Source organism: Hydractinia symbiolongicarpus, chromosome 8 (assembly GCF_029227915.1).
Source record: "Hydractinia symbiolongicarpus strain clone_291-10 chromosome 8, HSymV2.1, whole genome shotgun sequence".
NCBI classification, from domain to species: domain Eukaryota; kingdom Metazoa; phylum Cnidaria; class Hydrozoa; order Anthoathecata; family Hydractiniidae; genus Hydractinia; species Hydractinia symbiolongicarpus.
Window position 1 is genome coordinate 4,217,899 of NC_079882.1, and position 23,533 is coordinate 4,241,431.

The 23,533-nt window shown below is 34.3% G+C and overlaps 3 protein-coding genes across 3 annotated transcripts in view; all 3 read right to left on the bottom strand.

Moving 5' to 3' along the window:
* Window positions 1-3,685: 3,685 nt before the first annotated feature.
* LOC130655948 (rhodopsin, GQ-coupled-like) lies at window positions 3,686-4,954 on the bottom strand. The gene has a single exon (XM_057458772.1). It carries the CDS (start codon window positions 4,816-4,818, stop codon window positions 3,898-3,900), a length of 921 nt encoding a protein of 306 aa, XP_057314755.1. The 5' UTR covers window positions 4,819-4,954; the 3' UTR covers window positions 3,686-3,897.
* Window positions 4,955-6,388: 1,434 nt separating this feature from the next.
* The window catches only part of LOC130655953 (proteasome maturation protein-like), a 31,437-nt gene continuing 14,292 nt past the window's right edge, over window positions 6,389-23,533 (bottom strand). The window contains exons 2-6 of the mRNA XM_057458777.1: window positions 9,230-9,302; window positions 8,394-8,454; window positions 8,193-8,294; window positions 6,981-7,074; window positions 6,389-6,493 (exon numbers count right to left, since the gene is read on the bottom strand). Coding sequence (XP_057314760.1) covers window positions 6,453-6,493; window positions 6,981-7,074; window positions 8,193-8,294; window positions 8,394-8,454; window positions 9,230-9,288 — 357 coding nt within the window. The 5' untranslated portion in view covers window positions 9,289-9,302 and the 3' untranslated portion in view covers window positions 6,389-6,452. The remainder of the gene's footprint in view (window positions 6,494-6,980; window positions 7,075-8,192; window positions 8,295-8,393; window positions 8,455-9,229; window positions 9,303-23,533) is intronic.
* Window positions 18,984-20,069, bottom strand: LOC130655952 (agrin-like). The gene is made up of 2 exons (XM_057458775.1): window positions 19,908-20,069; window positions 18,984-19,741 (listed from the first exon to the last, which is right to left on the bottom strand). Exons 1-2 carry the CDS (start codon window positions 19,951-19,953, stop codon window positions 19,119-19,121), a joined length of 669 nt encoding a protein of 222 aa, XP_057314758.1. The 5' UTR covers window positions 19,954-20,069; the 3' UTR covers window positions 18,984-19,118.

Here is a 23,533-nt window from a genome sequence, read left to right on the forward strand (position 1 = left end):
CAATTGTATGTGAACGCAGCTAATATTATCAACCCTCGACCCTCTGTTTTCTGTCATCAGGACATCAAGGGAAAAGGTTGTACTAATAATTACATAGTACGAGCTACGATGGGGAGGTCTGCGAAACTTAGTTTTACTCAATAAGCAAACAAGGAATTAAGAGATACCTTCATAGCTCGCCAAAGAAAAATTTCATAACGACCTTTGGTATATAATTTCACGGGAAGGTATTTGCCCAGAAAATCGTTTCTATTGTAACGTATAACGTCTTCTCTCAGATTGGTGTGATTAAGAACTTTTAAAGTACCATTGTCCAGAATATCATTTTTATTAGTATATGGATGGGTATCCAGCCTCAGTGCTGGCTTAGTTTGTAAAATCTTTCCTGTGATTAATCTTTCTTCAAATCATTGATGTGTCATTTCGCGGGAGAATGTTTTCCACAATATTGATTCTAGTGGTGTATGGAGGCGTATCTAACCTCAGTAATTAGTCAGCATATAGTATAACGTCTTCCCTTTGATTGGTCTGCTTTCAGACTTTTGTTGTGTCGTTTCACAGGACAGTATTTTTCTATAAGATTGTTTCTATTGGTATATGGATGGGTATAGAACCCTACCAGATGTTCAGGATATGGTAAACGACTTTCCTCTGATTGGCTTGCGTTAGAACTTTTAATATGTTTTCACGGGGACATAATATAATTTCCATTGGTGTATGGATATACAGCGTGCTTAGTGGATAGTATGAAGTCTTTTATGAAACTGTCCCTTAAAAACATTTGATATTTTAGTTGCGCAAACTTGTTTACTGTGGAATAAAGCGTTTTTAAACAGGATCGTCTGCTTGCTTACTCTTCCATTCATTATCGCATTTGACGCGAGAGTACTTTCTAAATTTTTTTTTATTGATGTATGGATAGGTCTTTAGCTTGCTTGTTAACGAATGAAATAAAATGTATCACAACAATTACCACCATTTTGTGCTCAACCCTATATCCTATTTGTAACGAATTAACGTGTTATACACAATACATATTATTATACAATACATATTATATTATTGTTCCACGTGTCCAGCAGGCCCCCTTTGCTTTATTTAGTATTTGCTACTCGCAAACTGTACACTACGTTACTTAACCGAGGCCCAGTGATTTTCTAAACCACTTAAATTTCGCCATTACAGGTGATCTTCACCTACCAATTTTAGTTACGCATGCAATCACATGACTTACTCTTTTTTAGCAACAAGACAGCACATTTATTCCCTCTCTTTATCAACCTCACTAATCAACGCACTTGGTTTGTAATTAATCACCAAACCTTTTAAGCATGGCCAACAAACAAATCGAGAAAGAACTATATTGAGGTCACCCTTTCGTTATAAACAGACCCTTCATAATGACTGGCTGCTTACGCCAGGTTGAGTTGTTTTGATTCTATCATGGATCAATTGTACTGCCCGAACAGAAAGCGGTATAAGAAACAAGACCTGTGCATCATATGAAGTCCTTGTTTCTTAAGTCATCTCTTTACCCCACAACATCATTTCTCTACATACGATACTTTGAATCCTCCGTTGGAGTGTAGGGACACTCAATCCAAAAACAAACCTTGCTCGGGCCGTCCAGATATAAAAAGCCTAACAAGTCCTGGGGACGAGGTTGAGTCTGGGCATCATGCTAACGCTTAGAAATGTTTGCAAATTTAAAAGTTTAGAAGATGTAAAAACAATGCAAGTTATGTCTCATAAATCTTATTGTTGGTTATAATCGTTAATACCTGGATAAAAAAAATTTGCAAAATTCTTTGTGAGGTGGGGGAGTGCTCCCTTTACTCTGCTTCACATTAAATCTTCGAGAATGAGAGAATGAGAGACATATCAATAAGCGAGGAGTCTGCGAGTTCAATACCATGTAAAAGAACACTGGAAAGCACAAATAATGGTAATGCTTAACTGATGCGTTGCGACAACTAGGTAACTTATCCTTTGTTTACATAAGATGAGTTAATATGTCAAATCAATGACAACATAAGAGCGTGGACCTGCTCCACTGTGTTACTTTCGCCGATACAAACTAACCACAACCGTCGACTGATGGAGATACTTACCTATCAAAATCCACTAGAACACATGACAGCAAGAGAACTACAAAGTGTGCAAAGTTGTGTAAATGTAGCACCTGTAACTAAAAAAACGCTTATTGTGGAAAAAACAAAATATGCACATCTACACATGGCAAAACGGTTGCAGTTAGAAAACGTATCAAACTTAAATGGAAGCACAATTCATAACCTTAAAAAAGATAAAAAAAATCACAAAGATTAAATGTTGAAACCAAATTAACTATTAGGCAAAAAAAGAAACTGAATCTTGTTACTAGATGATAAGCGTATGGCAAAACTGCAGCCAACAATAATATGGTTCAGATCAGCTTGGGCGGAGTATTAATGAGGTCAGTCCTGTTTGTTAAAAGGTTTGGGTAGATCAGCGCATCAGCGCATGACATTGTGACACAGAGCAGCTGCCAGTTCCAAACCAGTTATAACACGTTCTTTATAGAATTAACACCGAAATTAACACTTCACCGAAATTTGCAAAGTTTTGCTTCATGATATCCCAGATTAGCTGATAATAAATGCTGATTATTACTATTATTGTAATTATAAATAATATAATTATTAAACAATTACTTACAAGGTTCAACAGTATAAAAACTGTTTTTCATTCAAGACCAGTGGGACTGCAATATCAAACTCCTTCTACTTCTTTTTCCACAACTGCAATAACAACCCCTTTCTACTTCTTCTTCTACAACTGCAATAACAAACCCCTTCTACTTCTTCTTCCACGACTGCAATAACAACCCCTTTCTACTTCTTCTTCTACGACTGCAAGATCAAACTCCTTCTAGCTTTGTTGCAACCGATAGTATAACCATGGCAGCAGCAAAGGAAGAGAAACTCGTTTATTAAACTGGTTTCACTAACAAAAGGAGCATCTACAACAGTCTGGGAATCTTTTATCATACCGTGATCTTAAATATACCGCCATACCCTGTACTTAATAATACCGCCATACCGTGAACCTAAGGACGCTGTTATACCGTGAACTTAACAATACCGCCATACCGTGAACTTAACAATACTGCCATACCGTGAACTTAACAATACCGCCATACCGTGAACTTAACAATACCGCCATACCGTGAACCTAACAATACCGCCATACCATGAACTTAACAATACCGCCATACCGTGAACATCCGAATGAAGCCTTATACTAGTAAATAGGGCTTCTTTATAGTGAATTGATACACGGGTGATATACTTACACACGGGTGATGGGTTTATGTGCTGGAGATGGGCTTATAAGGGTACGCCTATACACTGAAAACATAGCTACATGGAACAAAGGAATTTCTATTTAAGCAACAAGTTTTCGTTATATTGTAAAAAATAACACCCAATATCAAAAGTAAGTTCGCAAGTTTCGAAAACTCAAAAAATTCGAAAAATCTTTTCCGTTCTTCTGAACAGAAACAAAACATCTTGCTTCCAGAGGCATCTGTTTGCTTACTGATATGTTGCTAGCCAACACTAGTTACAGCTAGAGCTAGAAAAAAACCTAACATATTTATTACCTTCAAATTGGACAGGAGAATTTTGAAGAAAATCAAGAGAGATAGTCGAATAACGATGTTGATATCATTTCCCAAAGTATATGCTATAATAAATATTTACAAAAAAAAAAAATAAAGCATATTTTTCGCAATTTTGAAACGAAGATTAATCTTCCTTTATAATACTGTCTGTAACATTTTCTTTTTTAATTAGCAGTTAAAACGCCATTACTTGGTTCTTGATAGAAGTTAGGTATCATCCCTACAGGTTCTACTCATTGAACAATAACATCGGAGTATTTAGGCGGTGTGATTGCTACAGGCTCGATGCGGAAAAAATGAACGTAAATAAACGGCAGCAATGAAGTTGTGAGAAGCGGTATGCAAGCAGTTATGATTCCAGCCAAAGGAGTTACTGGCATATAACCAGATATAACGCTCTCTGCCACATACGGAGTCCAAGATAAAAGAAATATGCACGCTGTAATATGAAGCTGGTGCTGTGCTTTTGCTTCATACATTTTTCCAATGTCATCAGAAGCGCAGTCAGGGTTGGATTTTTCTGAGCCGTTTTCCTCTTTAAAGACATTTTTGAAAAGCAAGTTGTAAATAAGGAATGATACTGGCACAATAAAAATAAAAGATGATAAAAATGTCAAGCTGAAACCTCGACGAGGTGGCCATTCCACACGACAAAATGCTTTTCGAGTCACGAACACGTATTTACTCCACAAAAGCGATAAACTGTACGACAACGTCGTATGAGCAATCACATAACCAAGAACAACGGGTCGTTGGCCGGCCGTTTGATTATACAATTTCGGCATGGCTAATTCCTTTAATTTCGCAAATCGTTCAGTTGTTATCGTTACGAGTGTCGATACGGAAACGATGATGAAGATTACATTTGTTAAACCGTAAGTAGAACACCAGCTCTCTTCGAAAGCCCATTTGCCTGTTAGACTGACCTGATAAAACATAGGCAAATCCTTGAATGTAACCAGGATGTCCACACAGGCTAGATTGGCAACCATAATGGCGGTACTCGAGCTTCGCATATTTCTTCTGTTGTAAATGCACCAAATTGCTGACAGGTTAATGGCAACACTTACTCCTATCACAGCCATAATAGCGATGGCGATTTGCTTCGTCCATTCCAATGGAATCAAAGCTTCTTGACCATACGGTATGTACATCTTTCTTACGCATCAACTTCACTTTATTTAAATCAAAAGTTTAGTTCCTCCAAGGTATTTAAGACGAGATTTGTTTCACCAGAACAATCGGTAGGCCACTTAACCTTTCAATCTTTCGCTCGTTTTCTTCTGAATGTTTAATGAACGCCGAGCATTTTCTGTATATACACACTCTTATTTTAATATTTAAACAAAATACTCTACTCTCATTGGTTCATTTCGTGTGCAGCTGATAATAACACCAGCTAGCTCACTTGCTGTTTATACCTTCACAAGGTGCGTCGCATTACGCTGCTAAAAACAACATGAGTATCATTCAGAAGACTGACTGTGATAGTTTTGATCGTTGTTAGGCTTCACAAAATACATTAAAGTTATTTGCTTGTCTAAATTCGAAGGAGTTGTATAAATTTTCAATTTTAAAACCATTAGCGGTCTATATCTTAAACAATTTATAAAGGAACTAAGTAATTTGGTTTACTGGTTGCATAATTATAAAGCTTTGATGTTTTGATCTTTTTGTGTTTCGTGAAGGAAGCCATGTTTAGCAGTGTAAAGACGTGAACACCTGTGGTGCATATTTTAACACCTTTTCGATCATGTCGGCAGGTGGTCGAAGATCACTGCGCTGAAATCGCTCTTTATGTTGTTTATTAGTTTTCATTGGGTAAACAATGCCAGAAAGAACGCCATCAAAAAATTAATACATCTTTCTCGTTTAAAAAACACATTTTTTAATATATTTATTTTTAAATGAAATCATCAATGCTAAATTTTTAAAATTTGAGGAATTACTTAAAAATCGCGCATGCGCGTTGTTGTTTTCATAAAAAAAACATGTAAAAGGGCTAAGAGGTAGGTTTCTTGAATGCTGAGGTCATGTTACTGGAAAAAGTTTCTTAACAAATTTCGTAATTTTGCCAAGGAGAGTTCGTCAATCAAAACATGAATCTCACAAAATGTTCAACGACATCTTTATCGACATGCTCAAGTATATAATGGAGAGAGATCTATATTCGTGGGTTTCAGTAATGTATCAAAATGTTTCTTAAAATATTTGAAATTATTTGAAAATTTCACTCGACGTTGCATGAAGTTGTATAAATTGGAAAATTCAGAAGTAAAGTTTACTCACAATTTCTTACATTGGAACTACTTTATATTTTAAAGCACAGCAACAAAGATTTTGATGCTGTAGGTTCTTACTTTTGCTTTTCATGTTTTTTGGTCTAAATTTACAAAGTTCTTCAGATCTGGTCAAATATTAAGAAATTTTTTAAAACATATCTAAAAATAAAAAGGAGTGTTAATTTTATTGCAAAGCTCGTTCCCAATTTTACTGCAAAGCTCGTTCCCAGACTTTTGCTGTTCGTTTGCTTGCTTTTTTTTTGTTTTGTCCCACTTCCTGTGTTATCGGAACATACGCATGTTCTACAAATAACCAAATATTTTTTTTGACAAAATCAAAGTTTTTAAGAGGTTTATAAATAAACTAAAACAAAGATGGCGCATGTGACAAAGCCATTAAAGATATTTGAATCCACACTACCACAGAATAACAATAAATATATTTGAGTAGTATCGAAGTAATATTTCGTTAAATATAAACAAGACTAAAAAGGGATATTTTAAAGTTACAACTTGAGATCTAAATAGTCCATTTGTTCCGGTGTATCTAAAAAAAGATAACACGCATAGTTATAAATTTTTCTTTTTAGCACACAATTCTAAAATAGAATCACCCTGAGTTAGGTTTTGAAATGTTAACTTTATGCGACAACTTCAATTGTTCATTGTTTTTACCCCGTGTGAAGTCCAAGGTTCTCGACAAAGAAAGAACAGGGTCACCAGTCTTTTTTCCTTGAAATTTTTTGACTAAAATGCTTATTGGAACTTTTGATTATCGTAAAGATTCTAAATACTTACTTGCAAATTGATAGAACGAGTGTCAAAATAATGCAATCCTTTGTGAACATTTCTGAAAATCTTGCAAATATTTTGAAAAATAAGAATAGTTCTGATTGACCATTACAACCTACATTTTAAACATTTTCCTGACATAATAAGAAATTATTGATAATCCTTTTTTCTATGAAAACGAAGGGGCGTGCATAAACTAGTCAGAAATAATATATTCAAGAACTAAAAATGATAAATAATACCATTAAATATATCTTCCGGGCCGATCATATCATTAATTCCCATCAGTGTACGCAGAGCTAAATTCGAACTTGGCAGTCCAGGTAGTCTGTGAATCTAAGACATGGTGTAAAAAACAAAACACACTTCTTATCATAATACTATAATATTTTAAATGATTTAAAATGAATAGATTGTCAGTAACACAAACCATAGCATCCCTTCTAATTCATGTGAGTATTTAGCGATTATTGAGGTGAATGACGATGTGTTAACAAAAAATGTGATTTACATTGGGAAAAAATTTTTCGACGTTTTTTTTTTTTTATGAAACTTGAGCTTACAAAGTTTTGCAACATATTTTTCTAATTTATTAATTTTTATGCTTCCAAAACGAAATATAAATATGCCATGTGATGTGTAAATTGAATTAGAAAGTGTATAGTTTAATGTGTTACAAATGAGTGTCAGTATTGCCATTAAATTCGCAAAAACAACACATTTCTAATTTTTTTACGTGTCTTTTTTAAACTTTTAAAACTTTTAAATTAAAGTGAAAGAATTTAAAAATGAACACTTTATGTTCGTTTAAGCTGCATAAAACAAAGCGGGAAAGTTCGCTATTCTCAGCAGGTGAAAATATACAAATTGCTCTAGTTCTTCAGCCTCTTTTAAGCACCCTAAATAGCTATAAAAAATGTTTGAGGCGAAGTGAGAAAAATCAATAGTTTATATAAAAAAAAGGATTAAAATAAAAATTTCAACAAAAGTATCCTGAAGTAATACGAGGATTAGCACTTAAATATTGAGAAGAAAGCCAGTGGGTAATTTTCGCTTTGGTTGTATTTTTGACTTGACAAAACTTACTCTACTTTATGGTGACCAATCAACAAATATCAAAATAAGAATATAATTTTTAGTACTAGTATCTGCCAGAGTTTACGTTACAGGAGATTCAATTTTAAAAGGATTTCAAATGATTTTAAGGAGGAGTCATTGTTCCAGGTGCAATTTCAACAAGTGAAATAGAGTGGTGTATAGATATTATTACTCCAAACAGGTTGAAGTACATAAAATAGATTTGAAAGTTACTTTTTAGATTTAAGAAAATCTTAGAGGACTTAATCAATCACTGCCAAGATTTAAAATTTTATCAAAGGATACAAAGGATGCTAGCAAAACCACAATAAGTTTGGTAAGATAATAAAAAACAGCAAGAATTAAGGAAATTTTACCTTGGCAGCAACAGCTTTCTCCATTCTCAGCTTCACTGGCATATGAAGTCCATGTGCTGTTCTTACTGCTGACAGCTCTTTTTTTTCAGCATTCACAAAATACTACAGAAAAGATATTAATTTTATAAACATGAAATAAATATAAGGAAAAAAGTTTATAGTTTTAATTTCTGAAGAGAAATCTGGTTTAAACTTACATACCATCTTTTCTGAATACTCTACAGGGTGATTCACTGTCACATTTGATAAGGCGTGATTAAACCTAAAAATAAAATTTGCTATGAAGATTACAAATTTTTACTTTAATAGAATGACAGTGGGTTATTTTTAAAATGGCGCTCTATACAGACTGCATATTAGCAACATCTATATACCACGATATTTAAAACCGAATTGTAGAAACTATATTTACTAAAAAATTCTTTATTATTTAAACACCCTTTGATATAATTGTAATGTTTAGGTTGTGTTTAAAAAAGCCTGAAAATCAGAAGCATCAAGCCTGAAAAGCAAAATTTTAGTTTTTTTAACCAATAATTTAAAAATCATTGGTATGAACTCGCAATTACATCACAAAGGGTAAATATCAGTCCTAATTATATTAAGGGAAATTTTACTCATCATACGGACTCAATCTTTTATGAACTTTTAATCACAAGTTATTACAAATTGCCCTCTGTACTATGCTTGTTACAGGGAATATGATTAATTTAAAATTTTTCTTATTCCCAAGGTACATTAGGTTAGGGTTGTTTATTATGCATCATAACTGGTTAATAATCATAATTCCTTAATTTATCACAAATCCTGTAACATATATATAATTTCTTTTATACACACACTGCACATTTTTTCCCTGGACAAAATCTTATATGATAACAGTGACAGGGATGCTTGTGTATCTAGAGCGTTGATGACACATAGAAATCGTCCTGTAACATATATATAATTTCTTTTATACACACACTGCACATTACATTAACCATTAATTATTGGCTAAATATTGAACTAATAAAAGAGACAAGGAAAATTCATACCCTTTTCTCATAGTATCATGTAAGCCATATGATCCAGGTTCTACTGTTGTTTCACTCATTATTATTTTTAATCTAAAAATTATTAATTATTTTCTTAAGTGTCATAATGATTTAAATTACCACCAAATATTTTTTTAAACGAATCTTACAGTGAAAAACGATGATAAACTTATGTTGCTGGGCTTGAAAAAAAAAGCTCTGTACGTTCAAGTTATTTGTATTTATAGATTTCGATTTAATTATGGTGCATAAATTATAAAATCACATTTCGGTAACAGAAAATTTTAATATTTTCTGTCATCAAGTGTCCGTGTGTTCACTCTCTTTGATAGGATCATATATCTATTTAATAATAGCATTAATTTGCTGAAAACGATTATCACTTTGTGTTATAAATGTACAAAATATTAATGGGGAAGTACGTATGACGGGGGAAATATGTTTGACTGGAGAAAAAAGCTGAGTTTTAAATCAGTGCAAGGTCAGTAGGAAAGCCCTTGTACAGGGTTCTGAGTCCTGGTAAGAAGGTCCTGGGTCTACTTTTTTCAGCAACATTTTAGGGGGCAAGCTGACTGACCGTAACTAATTTGATCGTGAAAGTTCACATTGGTTATCATTTTCTGCCAATTTCTTTCTTTCAAAATATTTGATTTGTTTTTTTTTCTAAAAAAATGCATTCTTTCAAATACATTTCTCTTTTTTGTAGAAGTATTCAACCACGCTGAAGTAAATGTTACAGAGACTTAAAATATCTTACAACAACACTTTCCATAAGCATCAACTTTGAACAAATGTATTTAACTCCCTCAGATTGAATTTTGTCGATGAAACAACTTTGGTGATCTTTAGTAGTATGATTTTACTGTTGATCACCTTTAATTGTAGTGGGAACGTTAACTAGAATCGTGCTCTTAATATTAGACCATCCGATTTAAGGAAAACACAAGGAGAGTTGCATCTGATGTGCATCTGTTTTTACCAAAAGAACATTCTATAGAGACGAAGCATTCGCTAATATATCAGATATTTTCTTTCTGGTGGTGATAATATTAAGATGGTGGTGATAATAAATAAGGGCGGTATAGATGACTAGCTAAAGCTTAGTTTACATTCTTTTTTGGCAGGCAAATAGTTTTTTAACCAATCAGATCTTCTAAAAAGAATTATTAGCCAACTGAATTGCTTTATTTTGCCTCCAAAAAAAAAATTTTCAAGATAGCAAGTCATCCATACGCTATACTTTTTATGCTTTTATGTCACCAGCAGTGTGGTGGGGCCCTCCACCAGAACGAGGGTGCTGATAAACCGCATACTCCGTAAAAAGTGCGGGCATTATCGGGCGAGTTCGGCGTTTTAAAAAAAATCAAGTATTCGCCCGAAAAAACCCGCATAGGCCTGAACAATGCCCCCCCAAAAAAAAACAGACACTAATATGATTCAAAAAAACTGTAAAAATTCAAATAAACTTACTATTTGTTAGCGAACTTCTTAAAAAAACTGTTTTTGATGGTTTTTGATAAAATTTACTTTATAAATAACTTAAATAAATAAATAAACATTTCAGGAATGTTCCGGGAGAGTTCGGAAAAGTGCGGGCGGTTTAGTTGATATAAAAAAGTGGGTAAATTTTAGTTATTATAGCTACATCTATCATATTAGATAAGTTTATCCTGTTTATAGTGGCTTGCCTCTCTACTTAGCCACCACTATATAGCTAGCTTTTCTACTTAGCTAACTTAGCTGCACAGATTGCGCAAACGGCCTGTTTACAACCAGGACAGCCGGATTATGTATGCATGGTCCAATTATGTTTTTTTTGCACTGGTAGTTCGCGGTGACCGGATTATGAACGCTGATATAATGGCTGGCCACGCAGGCTGTGTTTGGCTTTTTCTTCGAACTTTTGCAAATTAAACATTCTCTGGCAGATAGAACACCCCTAAAAACTAGACATGGCGAAAGAAAAAAGTCTCCACGTAATTCTTAGTATAAACTACTCTTGTAGTAAATACATTTCAGCATAATATACTTTGAAGTAACTAAATTTCATGGAACCTAAATTATCCTTTTGCAGGAATTAAGTTTGGTGAAACTTATTAAATTTGCGAATCCCAAAATTTAGTATTTGCCCCAAAATTTCGTTTCATTTGAAAGCAACAACAACTTTGCCACCAGGGCTATTCGCTAGTTAGAGTTGATGACGAATGATATAAACGCGGTTGGCCCCATTATATAAGAGGGTGCTGATAAGCCGCAAATGCCTGCATATATAAGGGCGAGCTTGGGCGACTTTTCGAATTAAATTGGCGGTTGTCGCACGGAAACCGCCCGCACTTTCCCGAACTTGCCCGGAACATTCCCGAAATGCAATTCCTTGTAACATACCATGCGGACGATAGTTGGAAGAAGGCGCTTGAAGATAAAGGAGTTATGAAGTTTATGTATAAGTTATTTATAAAGTAAATCTTATTTTAAACTATCAAAAACAGTTCTTTTAAGAACTTTGCTACCACATAGTAAGTTTATTTTAATTTTTATAGTTTTTTGAATCATTAGTGTTTGTTTTTCTTTTTTTCGGGCATTGTTCGGGTCTATTCAGGGGTTTTCGGGCAAAACGCCAAACTCGTCCGAAAATGCCCGCACTTTTTACGGCGTATGCGGCTTATCGGCACCCTCGTCATTATATTTGTTCAATAAAACTTGAATAATATTCGACTGTCATACATAAGCCAGCCTTTCCTGATTATGTGCGTTCTATAATAAGTGAGAAATAATATTACAATATCGTATATAAACTGGCCTGCCATTATGTTCCTTTTATAAGTGCCAAATAATATTTTTTGAGTAATAAGTCGACCTGTCCTGACTATGTTGCCCTGATTATGTAATTACTGCCCTGTTCTTAACCGGGGCAAGCTTCCCCACTTATTCAGGCCAATGTTCATTATCCGGGCAGAACAGATATAGCTATATAGAGCTAGAGCTAAAAACCAGGCTAAATTGTCACTTTTTCTTCCTCGACTGTTCAAGGAAACAACTTATCTCATATATAGAAGAAAGCTATTTATAATGTACTTGCTTCCCCAAATAATATTAAAAAAATACCGCAAAAAAATAGAAAAATGATAAAAACAGATACTGTCCACATTTTATAACACAATACGCAGCTGGCCTACCATCTTTTGAAGTCAGCACATATCTGAACCAAAAACAGGGGCAATGACTTCATTTAGCACCGGGCTAAGTGGTCCCGACACACGACCTAAAACATAACTAGCACCTTCATACTTTCTCGATATTAAAAGTCCGACAGACGTTCAGTCATACTTCTCCAACCAAATGGACCCGACAAATAAAACCGCATTATCCGACATCCTCTCGATATAACAAATACATATTTTTTCTGTCGATGGTCATACCAACGTAATATCGCATAATACTGCATAATACCTTCATAATCCATAAAAGATACATAATTTTTCTGTTGATGGCCATACCAACGTAATATCGCATAATACTGCATAATACCTTCATAATACTCTCTGTCGCTGCGTAACAAATACATATTTTTTCTGTTAATAATCCATAACCAACGTAATATCGCATAATACTGCATAATACTGCATAATACCTTCATAATTCATAAAAAACACATAAATTTTCTGTCGATGGCCATACCAACGTAATATCGCATAATACTGCATAATACCTTCATAATACTCTCTGTTGCTACGTAACAAATACATATTTTTTCTGTCGATGGCCATACCAACGTAATATCGCATAATACTGCATAATGCCTTCATAATACTCTCTATCGTTCCATAAAAAATATATATTTTTTCTGTCAATAATCCATAACCAACGTAATATCGCATAATACTGCATAATACCTTCATAATCCATAAAAGATACATAATTTTTCTGTTGATGGCCATACCAACGTAATATCGCATAATACTGCATAATACCTTCATAATACTCTCTGTCGCTGCGTAACAAATACATATTTTTTCTGTAATAATCCATAACCAACGTAATATCGCATAATACTGCATAACACTGCATAATACCTTCATAATTCATAAAAAACACATAAATTTTCTGTCGATGGCCATACCAACGTAATATCGCATAATACTGCATAATACCTTCATAATACTCTCTGTCGCTACGTAACAAATACATATTTTTTCTGTCGATGGCCATACCAACGTAATATCGCATAATACTGCATAATGCCTTCATAATACTCTCTATCGTTCCATAAAAAATATATATTTTTTCTGTCAATAATCCATAACCAACGTAATATCGCATAATACTGCATAATACCTTCATAATTCATAAAAAGTGCATGAATTTTCTGTCGATGGCCATACCAACGTAATATCGCATAATACTGCATAATCCATAAAAGATACATATTTTTTCAGTCGATGGCCATATCAACGTAATATCGCATAATACTGCCATAATACTGCATAATACCTTCATAATTCATAAAAAGTACATAAATTTTCTGTCGATGGCTATACCAACGTAATATCGCATAATACTGCATAATGCCTTCATAATACTCTCTATCGCTCCATAAAAAATACATATTTTTTCTGTTAATAATCCATAACCAACGAAATATCGCATAATACTGCATAATACTGCATAATACCTTCATAATTCATAAAAGATACATAAATTTTCTGTCGATGGCCATACCAACGTAATATCGCATAATACTGCATAATGCCTTCATAATACTCTCTGTCGTTCCATAAAAAATACATAATTTTTCTGTCAATAATCCATAACCAACGTAATATCGCATATACTGCATAATACCTTCATAATTCATAAAAAAGACATACATTTTCCGTCCATGGCCATACCAACGTAATATCGTATAATACTGCATAATACCTTCATAATAATCTCTGTTGCTTCATAAAAACTACATATTTTTTCTGTCAATCGGCCATAACCAACGTAATATTCCACAATATTTCGCATAACTGCCATTTACGGAAACCTGTTTTTATAAAGTAGACAAAGTTTGAGGTTGGATACACATCCATACACAAACAGAAACGATATTTTGCTCAAATAGCCTTTTGCAAAAAGACATATTAGCGGCCCTATTGCAGGCTAAACAAGGAGACGTTTTTGTACAATATATTGAACAGGCGGTAGTGTTCTATGCCCAACGATAACCAATAGAAAAGAATTTTGGACTAATACCCCCCGCGAAATTACATATCACAAGTCCTAAAAAATGCCAATCTGAGGCAAGGCATTATACTATAAATTTACCGGGCTTTACTGTTATGTACTTATCCGTACAGCAGTAGAAACAAGTGTCCTCCCTGAAAATGACGCATCAAAAGCGCTAAAGCAGGCCAATCAATCCAAAGACATTACGTGTGTTTTTATTTCAGACCATGCAAAAGTGTAAATTCTATCTCTTTTTTTCGGGGCAGTATTTCAATAGTTATAGCTTGATTAGTTCTTAAACCAAATAAATCTCTTAGATGCATAAAAATTTAAATTCCAATGATTTTTGTCCGACTGAAGAAGCTGCTGCCGTAGAGAAGCTATATCACATTAAAGATTAGAGCCGTTTACGATAAAATTATTCCATTGTTTGTAGTTAAAATTTCACAGGTCATAACTTTTTATCGGCAAAGGCTCTTAGGCTGAAATTCTGTAGAAGGCATGTCAGTAATATAACGTATCATTAGGAAAAAGAAAAAATACTTTTTTAACAGATATGGAAGAATTCCAAATTAAAAGTCAAAACTGATATTTACATGGAACAAGGATGTTCCAAAAAGGCATAAGTATAAAATTTATCTCATTTAAAAAGTCTCCGTAGATTTGATATTCCATTGAAGTTAGGATCAGAGTACAAAAGCTGAAAATAGTTCTAAATAATGTAATTATTATTGGCTATTGTTAAAAAATCATATGGTGAGTTAACAAGATCAACTTTATGAGCAACTGACCGAAAAACCAATAGATGTATAATATCGTTAGTCTTTTTAATAATAGCGGTATTTTGCCTGTTTGTCCGCGAAAAGCGCGTCCTGTTAATTAATCACGAAATTCTTATATCTGCACAAAATACCAAATGCGATATATATTTACCGACTTTGTTTTATTCTCCCGCGTGTAGCATTCAATTGCAACGCCTGATTTTTTTGAAAAACCAATCCGAGATTTTGCAGCCACGACAAAGGGATGTGTAAAGCAGAGAGCAGTGTTATTACGGCCATTTTGAAAGTTGTGTAACGTTGACGTTGATAAGTCTGTCTTTGTTTTCTGAAAGCTTTTTGTTTCTTTATATATTTTTACATGTTAAGTTAAATATGCTGTTTGTATTGTTGATCCTCTAAAATTTGCGCTGGTTATGAAATAGGTTGGGAGTTTACAGAGGCCGTGAATAAGGAAAAAATTACTTTCAGGTGCTAAATGAAGTCGTTGCCAAAACAGGCAGGAGCCCCTCTTAGTACGTCCTTTACTACGGAAGCTGATAGGTGCAAAAATCTTTCCCGAAATAAGTGAAAATCTATTTCAAAATGGTGAAAATATTTTTCAAAATAGTGAAAATCTTTTTCAAAATAGTGAAAATCTATTTCACATGATCCTAACCTCGTTTCCAGGGCATTTTATATCTTGTATCGACCACAAGAACACAGCGAAAAGCTATGACTGCAAGGCGTAAAAAGGCTTGGTAACGAGGTACAAGACCTCATCTCTATAATCTTTGGAAAATACAACCGAATTGGTATTTGGTAGGTGGATTAATAAGAAATTAGTTATTTTAGCAAAATTACAGAGTTAGAGACTTGCCCCTTTTCACCCAGTGCACACAGCCCCACCCAGGCGAACAAGTTTTTTTACTTTTGCGCCGCAGATTCAGGACGCTGATCAATCAGAATACAGAGTTTCAAAATAAACCATCGCTTCGCTACCTATTGGAAAACAGACTTTAACGGAAAAACTTTTTTTCGCTCCTTCAAACTTCCTAGTAGTTATTACTGGAGAAAGTGTCAATAGGGATTCGACATGGGCGAATATGCAATTATTTAACTCTAAAAAAGAAGTAAAACAAAGAGAGTTAATCTTTATTTTACCGCATGTGATAACATGACGGTATACAAATGTTTGGCCGAGTGGAAGTTCTCAGGTTGCGACATTCCCAGCAAATCAATCAAGTAGTTGAAGTATTCATAGTAATTATTCTCGTCCTCATTTTCTTGATCGTCACCGGAGATGAGTTCATCCATTTCATCCATTTCATCCATTTCATCCAAATCATCACTATCACATAATTTCGGACGACTCTCCCCTTCAAATTTTTCTGGGAAATGAAACAATTCTTCAGGAATACCAGAAACCGTGTCATACCTGGACTTCCGAATGAGGTGGGAATTCCAATGTTCTGTTACCTCGTCAAGATCATTCTGTAACACGGAGCCAAAACTGTACTGGAAGCAATATAACTCTAGCTCATTAGCAGGATTATATAATCCATCATTAACCATTTCTTTAAAAAAATCTATCATAAAAGGGCTTCTATTTCGGTGAAGAAATGACCACCATCCCTCAATCCGTTGATTACTGTGTGAAGGACCGTACATATGTGACTTTGTACCTGCGTTCTCATGACCGTGATTACGCCGCAAATAACATTGAATAGTAGCTAGAGTTACATTTTCAGTACCACAATCACTCCTCACTTTCTCTGGACATCCACCTATTTCTCGGACGGCATTTAAAAATAACCGTGCAATGACTTCTGGATTGTTATTGAATCTACTGCTCTGAGATCCGTCAATGCAACCATGATTTGGTAATCCATACGGCTTTAACTTATCGTAACAATCTACGTGCCAGATATCGTTCGGTCCTTGTACATTATAACGCTTTCTCACTAATCTACGTTTCCCACGTTCTATGCAACCTATGCATGGCTAAGCACAGCATCATAGGGACTTTACCTTGATATGCTTGGCTAAGCACAGCATGATAAGTACTTACCCCTCTAGGTCTTGGATGATCAGGGATTTGTTGTGGTTGACTGTGGCGTGCGCGTGCTCGAGATGTGCGTTGCGTCAGAAGGAACATTTCTCTATCTGTATGGAATACTGCCAATTAAACTACATTGCTTAATTGGAATAGCTAGCTGAGCTAGCAGAAAGAGTATTATATGGTATATTTATTCCCTGGACTGTCCATTTCATTCTCTTTAATTTACTTTTCCCGTTAAAAAAAGGAACTTATGGGTACCGTCATTATACTCGGCACCAGACCTCAACTCGTCCCAGTTCTATTTAGAGACACATTTTCACCATCTCTCACTATCATTTTTACTATTTCTCGGCAAACATTTTCACTATTTCGAATAACATTTTGACTCTTTGGAGTAACATTTTTACTATTTTGAAACAACACAATTTCCAAAAAGATTTTTTGCACCTATCGGCTTCCGTACTTTACCATGGTCTACTATTTTAACCCCTATTTTTAAGTTCAGCGGCACAAGGGACTACTTTTTTAAGAAGGTTGAATTTTTTATAAATAAAAATAAAGTATATTTCAAAAAAAAAATGACGGTATGTTTTTAAAGCGAAAAATCGTCGCTCCAGCAATGGTTAGCGACATTTTCTAAATTTCGTGACTTATCTTAGTCCCCCAACCTCGTCTCCAGGGCATCTTGTATCTTTCTAGGGACGAGCCCTCCCTCCCCAGATTTTTTCTCCCGTTTTTAATTTTGCTGTCACAATTTAATGAATTTAAAAATTAACGAGAATGCCTATCATAACAACTTAAAAAAAGAATTTAATTAAAATGCGATTTAGCTCAACTGACTTTTACAAAAAGCATTAAATCACCCTTTATTTATAAAATCGATTCCTTAATTGTCTTAGTCACCTATTTAATCTTGACCTATATCTATTTCGCTTTGAAAACGGAAAAAACTTTTAAAATAGGAACATATGCGAAGCGAACTTATTTAGGAAAGCCCGATCGCTTTAACAGCCAACTCGCTACAATGGGTGGCCTTGAGTTTTAAAACAGAAATTTTACTGTAACTTCAATTTACTTTTTTGCTTAGCTGAAGTTGTTAGCTTTTTTACGTTTAATCATTTTCAGAAAAATACATACCCCAGCAATTATTATTGCAGTGGGAGTCACTTTTGTGTTGTGACACACATTATCCTTACTGAGTTGCATCAGCAACCTCGTCCCCACTGCTTTTTAGATTTTTTACATTGGTAGGGGCTAGGTGCTAAACACAAGAGATTACTTTACCCTGTGATAATAAGTATTGTTTAAGCTGTACGAAGACATAGAAGCATAGGAGATTAAGATTCTATATTATATTTTTTGAAGAAATTTGAAGCGTAGACAACTTTCTCCACAGATCTAAAGAGGTTAAAATATTAGCTTTTTATTTTTCTTCCGTCGAGAACTTCTAGTGCTTGTTGTAACGCGACAACAAGGACGGAGAGAAATATCTATGGTGGAGAGTTGTATACATAGGTAGGGTCATGAGCGTTAGTTGTATGATACACAAATGTGATGTTTTAGTTCCTATCCTACAACATAAAAATGCTTAAAATCCTCTTTATCTATCTTTTTGTTTGTTTGTGACAGAATATCAAGCAGATGTTCGCAGGACAAAAGTTTTTGTCCGTTTTAAAAAGGTGTCTAGTTTGGAGAATTTCTACATTATAAAAACGCGGTAGAGTAACTGGACTTTTGATTTGTGATTTCTCTTTTTCACAACAAAGTACAGAACTGACTAAACACAAAAAATATGATTAGGTTACAAAAACAGTTGATGCTTAATGAAATTTGTTGTTGCTCTCGAATAGATCGGTTGCTAGCACTTGTTATACTTCAAAATGGTGCCGTTATTAGCATGCTGATTGCACCTAGCAACCATAAATTTGCATTTATCATCGTATGTTTGACCATCACTCCCGCATATAACACGACTATGCTTTTTACCGAACTTCCTAAGTTTAGTGCCAATCTTTTTAGTAATTTTTCCATTTTTCCATTTTTGATGTCCTTTATTTTTTATTTCCATCCATTTTTTCATTGCAGCTTTCCACGGACACACTTCATCTTCTTTGCATTCTCCACCGCAGGGTCCATTGTGTAGAAACTTTGTTTTATTGCATGCGTGGGCAATATCAAATTCACACTTGTTGGCGTACGTGTTACCATCCGTGTCACAAAATTTCATTGCCTCCTTTGTTTTGTTATGATGGCGTCCCCACTTACTTCTCTTCCCGCCTTTTCTTCTTCCATTTTTACCAGCGACACATGCGCGCATTGGCAACTTTTGCAGTGGTTTTGATTCAGCGGGAGAACATCTCGCTAAAGTAAAATCACATTCGTTGTCGTAAATTTTGCCATCGCTACCACAAACTTTACCATCACCCTTTCTTTTCCACCATTTTCCAGGACGCTTTCCATGATTGTGAGCATCAACTAACACTAGAGAAAGAAAAGATAAACACAATGACATATATATGATTATTATATTGCTTTCAATCTTCCCAAATTTCGTTCTAAATTTTTAGCATTGATAACGAAAACAGAGATGAGATGAATGTTTATGACGAATAGTTTAAAAAACATTATACGCCTTCCAACAACGTACCAAATGTTAGCAGAACAGCAAAACTCAAATGAAGTGCCAACTTCATGGTTTATAATTCTTTCTTGTTTGATATTAATATTTTTTCTTGTCACGGTCTTCTGCTCCTCGTTACTTGTGATAAGTATTTTTGACTTTCACGCTATTTATATTGAGTTTACATCACAATAAGTTTTATCGCTGCGTGAGTGCGCAAACACAGCTCATTTAGTCAGAAAACCAGATTTATCTTGATACGCATAACAGTCAACAGCTTTGTTTGCTTTATTTATATATAAGATAAATTTTAGCTGACCTAAATGCACATACAAAATTTAGCCGCTGCCGTCAAAGCTCCGTTTCAAGCACAAGCAATCATAGTTTACTACCAATGGTAACCCACACTCACTGACTGATGTCAACCATTCAAGATTTGTAACTACTCAAGATAGATATTCTTAACTACAGTTTCTTATTTGGTGGAGTCTATAACAAGAGAGATATTTGATCAAAAACCTGATTTTGACATAACGAAGTGAATTTTATTAACATATATAAGAAAAGATGAAATAATGCATTTTTCGCATTTTGACATTTGAAATCGTCAATTACTTGGTACTTTTCTGATTTGTCGGGATAACCGACCAGATATTTGTTTAATTTCTTGCATATTACCAGCAATCATATCTGAATATTATTCAAATGACATTGAAGAAAGACAAATGTGAAAAAGTTTCTTATAATTATTAAAAGTTTATTATGCTTTTAGGAAGTCGACTGTGCAATTTCTTATAAAGTGGTTTATCTAAAAACTAATTGTGACACGCGTTTCGTTGATCGTATTTCCACCATTTTGAGTCGCAGAAATGGAGACAAGTATCATTACAGTTTAGATCTAACGAATCCTTAAATTCATTGGTTATTGAATATCACTCACAAAGTTCGAGCACATGAAGTTGTCGTATATCTAAAGCTTTTGTTATGTAACCAGGAGGTAAACATGGCGACGTAAATTTTCTTTTTTTAATTTCGTAAGTTTAGCCTCCCCGTGACGAAAAGCAAATATTATCAAAGAAGTTAAGATGTTCTTGACGACAATTTATTTATTTTATATCTCCTAAATTTAGAACCTAGACCCGTTTATTCCTACTGTGTTACTCTTGACTTTATCCCAAGAAGAGGGTACTGAAAACGAGTTTAAATAAGTTATATCAGATATTGTGATACTTTAGTCAATATTTGTGCGACTAGCACTAACTGTTCAGAACCCTCCAAAAAAAGAGATAAATCAAAAAGATTTGCATTCACGGCTTTGATTGGTTGAAAAATTAATTGTATATGCGCTATTGTGTTATTTTTAAAACATAATGTCGACGCGAAAATTTTGAGGCTGACTACACCTTACTTTAGAAAGTTTGAAAGCTTCCTTCCGTTTGTGTATCTGGTGTATGTATTACATATGTGAATATTTAATGAAACTGATCAGAAATATGAATTTACAACGTGCCTCCTATAAGTGTACTTGTCATATAAACTCGTCATACAAACTCGTCATATGAACTCGTCATATGAATGAGCTTAAAGTCTCAAGCATTTTAAAAGATTGACAAGTCTCGCAGTTCAAAAGAAAAGTCTTTAAGTGCTTCGCTGCTTGACCCTTGCAGCCGCTTTAACAAAAGAATCTAAAGAATTTTAAAGGCCATATTGCATAATTTCTGCGAATGATAATAATTCGACCCGTGTTCGGACTAAAATCAGATTTCTAGGTCAAAGTTTTTAGTACTATTTATTTAACCAAATGCTTGCCAGTTATTTTTATTGCATCCGTTTGCAAGGTGTTGGTATTATCCAGAAAAATAAAACTAGTCAGAAAACAGGTTTAATCCTCGCCTTACAATAACCGTCAAAGCGAAGTCTTTTATACACCACTTTTATGTTGGCTATTCCTTCTTATGTTCCCTGTACACCAATCAATATGTCTTTTTTCCAACACTCTTGTCAATTTTACATCATTACAAACATTATACCAACTTCTGGACGTAAAAGCTGTTCCACTGTGCGAATGTAATAGCCAAACGGAACTCCGCTAGTAGATTGAAATTTAGAAAAAAATTGTACTAATTTAGCAGATAAGAGAAACACGTGTTTTGGAACAGCAAAATAGCAGCCTTGTTCCCAGGGCATTACGGCTCAGGCCTAAGAGTCCGGAAAATGGCGGAAAGGTTGTTCCTATTAGTTTTCTGGAGAAATTCACTTTCTGTTAGCAAGAGAAGATATATTTTTGAGTGAAATGTATTTTAGTTTGAATCCCTAAGATCTCTGTAGAGAGGGTCTCGAAAAAATGGTCCCGAGCAAATCTTCCATTTATCCAGGGTCAGGCGAAATTCAGAAAAGAAAAATGGTCCCATTTAACTTGCAAAGTTCCTACTAATATCAAAAGTGTAAGATTATAACTTTTTCCTCAAATTTCGGTAAGTAAAGGACGGGTCACCGACTAGTTTTTTTTATATACCATAATGCTTCAAGTAAACGCCTGGAGCGTTATTAAATTTTTTGACATTTTGGGGGGCGTCTATTCGAGGGGGCGTTTAAAAGAGGGGGCGTTTAAAAAAGGGGGCCGTTTATTAAATTTTTTACACTTCGTCTCCTTTGCAGTTGTTAAGGATACCTATAATATATATCTTCACAACAGAAAATAGAAAAAATATTCACATGTTTTCGAGAATGAACTTCATAAGCGAAAAACTAAATTTCCAACTTTAAACCTAAGATTTAGGAAAAAGACAAGTAAGTAAGTATACTTTTACAATCGCCTCGAATAAATGCGCCTTATGAGGGAGAGGCGTCTATTCGAGGGGGCGTCTAATAGAGGGGGGCCTTTATTTATAAAATGACTGAAAAAGAGGGGCGTCAACTCGAGGGGGGGTTAATAGAAGGGGGCGTTTATTCGAAGCATTACGGTAATATTTAACACGGAAATAACAGATGAAACTTTGACATATAATACCATTTTTTAAACCTCTCTTCATGCTATCCAGTGGCACAAGTAGATTTTTGAAACTTGTAGAAGTGGGAAAAAAACGTTTATTTTCGTAAATTCTATTCTACAAATATCACATGTTAGTTCAAAAACCATCCTGATTTATGCACATGTAGGTACTTCGGACCTCAAACAACCATAAGAGAATTTTACCCTTACGCACTGTATAGACAAGAAAGTTTCTTTAAACTTGATTTCGCCAACCTTGTTTCCAGCGCTTGTTGTGCTTTTTTTTATATTGGCACGGCGAGCCGTTGTGATTTTCTTGCGAAAGATTATTCACCTAAAATAAACTTTTTATGAGAAACATTTTTTCTTAACTTTAAGGTTTTGTTTCTGAAGATATAAAGAGATAGTCTTCATTTTATACTTTAAAATGCTTTTTTTTAAAATGCCTGCGTCTATAAATTAGATCTTTCGTTGTTTTTGATTTTTTACAAGCTCATGAGCTTGTAATAAAACGCAAATGTGTCTCACAAGAATGGAAATTCTTGCCTCTGAGCACCGAAACGGGAGTAGTCGTGTGTTCGAATCTCATCTTAGTAACTATTTTTTCTTTTTTTTTTCTTTGCTGTTATAAATTTTAATTTTTAAGTGTTATTTATAAAAA